The sequence below is a fragment of the Olea europaea genome, chromosome 13 (genome assembly GCF_002742605.1).
Source record: "Olea europaea var. sylvestris chromosome 13, O_europaea_v1, whole genome shotgun sequence".
Taxonomy (NCBI): domain Eukaryota; kingdom Viridiplantae; phylum Streptophyta; class Magnoliopsida; order Lamiales; family Oleaceae; genus Olea; species Olea europaea.
The window spans coordinates 1530580-1532313 of record NC_036249.1 but is presented as its reverse complement, the minus strand read 5'-3'; the positions used below and the strand labels follow the sequence as shown (position 1 = coordinate 1532313).

Sequence of the window (1734 nt, the reverse complement as noted above, 5' to 3'; positions counted from 1 at the left end):
CACGCAAGCGCGGGTGGGACCGGCATCTGTTGGCCCACTTTTTGGGGTCAACAGGTCTCACGTATGTGAGAGACTGTCGTGCCTTTTGTTATCATTTTTCTATCGCTTTAGCTTAATTCTAATTTCATTCAACTATTACTTATTAAATTATATATTTTGCTTAGAAAAGACATTCTTGACCACCACTGCGAAATATTCATAAATTGATAGGCTCAACTCAAACTTAATTCATTCCAAACAAATTGATTAAAGATTCCAAAGCAAAAATAGAAGAACAACCCACAGAAAAAAAAAATAAAGAAAGAAATTTAAACCATGCTCTGAAGATGTTGAAATTACATGAGAAAAGGAAGCCCTGGGGTGGTTTTATTCTCCTTCAACAGCAGTGGCACCTGCCCAATTTGCTGCACTACCCGTCCGGGGAATGCTGGGAAGTCTTGTAAACAAGTCCACTTGAAAAATGACAGCCCCAGTATTTCCTTCATCGTCCTCTCGTGCAATTGCTCTTACCTTATGAAGTGGATGATCAAAACAAATCAAGCCAGTACCACTCATAAAGATACAGCCTGCAAAATTTAGCGACTTTATCTCAGTAAATTTAGGTTTAAGTACGTAGATATGATTTTACTATTCTTATCTTGTTAACTTTTTACAAAGGAACTAACCAGGAGGGAAAGGCGTATAGCATTTTCCACAAGCAGCTGAGATGAGATTGGGATCATCAGAGCAAACTAAGGATCCATCTGCTGCAGTCCCCCAGTGGAGTTGTACACTACCATCACGGTCCTGCCAAAGTATGAAAAGTTACAAACTTTCATCACTAATTACAAGAAAATATGTGAAGTTTTCTTGGAATGATTTCACAACGCCATAGAAAACAACAAATTATTAGTGTCCCCTCTTTCTAAAAACATCAGCTGTTTGATCAGATGGTGTGTATCAGAGTAAGCAAGTGATTGCATGTTGAAGTTTAGAAGAGGTGGTACAACGGTGAATCTCAACTCACCCTGGCTAGGAGGAGGACTGAAGCTTTTGAATCAAATAAAATGAAAGCAAATTTCCCTTCAAGTTCTTTGATAACTTGATCAGGAGGATAGGGTGCTCGATCTCTTAACACTTTATAAGCCTCTATGATTATCATGGCTTCCGTTGCCTGTCTCGAAAGGCCGTAATATCGTCGGAGATCACAAGTATTATCCAAAGCCCCGGAGAAAATGCAGAAAATATCATCCATAACCACAATAGACCTGATGATCACAAAATCAATAAAACCATAAAACATTCATCAGTATATATATATTTTAGATTAATGTAAGCCATTGCCTTGGATGCACTGGATTTTGATCTTCACGAGACAAAGCCAAGAAGTTCCCGTTTCGAAAGTTGTAAAATGTTGAATCTGACCTCCATGAACGGAATATTTCTGCGATTTCTTGGCGAGTATTTTTTAAGCCGGAGCTCCCTGCAAGCGGAAGTGACAGTTCTTGCGGAGGTTTACCGATGGATTTCTCAAAAACGGTTAACATTTTGCAGCAGAAATCCGAAACTTTAGGCTACTGCCTAAAATTAAACTGTATGGATGCTTATTTAAAGCAAGATAATGGGGCGATGAAGATGTCTGCAATATTCTTGTCCTATATTGGCTGCAACTGAAAACACATTCAACGCGTCCCCTCCCACGCAATTCAGATTGAATTAAGCCAAACGACAATAGAGGTTGACACGATGGTTGAC

The 1734-nt window shown here is 39.2% G+C and overlaps 1 protein-coding gene across 1 annotated transcript; it reads right to left on the bottom strand.

The window, feature by feature from the left end:
• Positions 1 to 193: 193 nt before the first annotated feature.
• Positions 194 to 1691, bottom strand: LOC111408175 (stem-specific protein TSJT1-like). The gene is made up of 4 exons (XM_023037973.1): positions 1324 to 1691; positions 1007 to 1247; positions 666 to 786; positions 194 to 566 (listed from the first exon to the last, which is right to left on the bottom strand). The coding sequence occupies exons 1-4, from the start codon at positions 1524 to 1526 to the stop codon at positions 367 to 369; spliced, it is 765 nt and encodes a 254-aa protein (XP_022893741.1). The 5' UTR covers positions 1527 to 1691; the 3' UTR covers positions 194 to 366.
• Positions 1692 to 1734: the final 43 nt, after the last annotated feature.

Bases quoted from the DNA above. Each gene is read 5' to 3' on its own strand.
- LOC111408175 (XM_023037973.1), bottom strand. From the start codon at position 1,526: ATGTTAACCGTTTTTGAGAAATCCATCGGTAAACCTCCGCAAGAACTG. The intron at 787-1,006 runs GTGAGTTGAGAT...ATACTTTGGCAG, and splicing joins CAGTCCTCCTCCTAGCCAGG to GACCGTGATGGTAGTGTACA. The intron at 567-665 runs GTTAGTTCCTTT...TAAATTTTGCAG, and splicing joins CTATACGCCTTTCCCTCCTG to GCTGTATCTTTATGAGTGGT.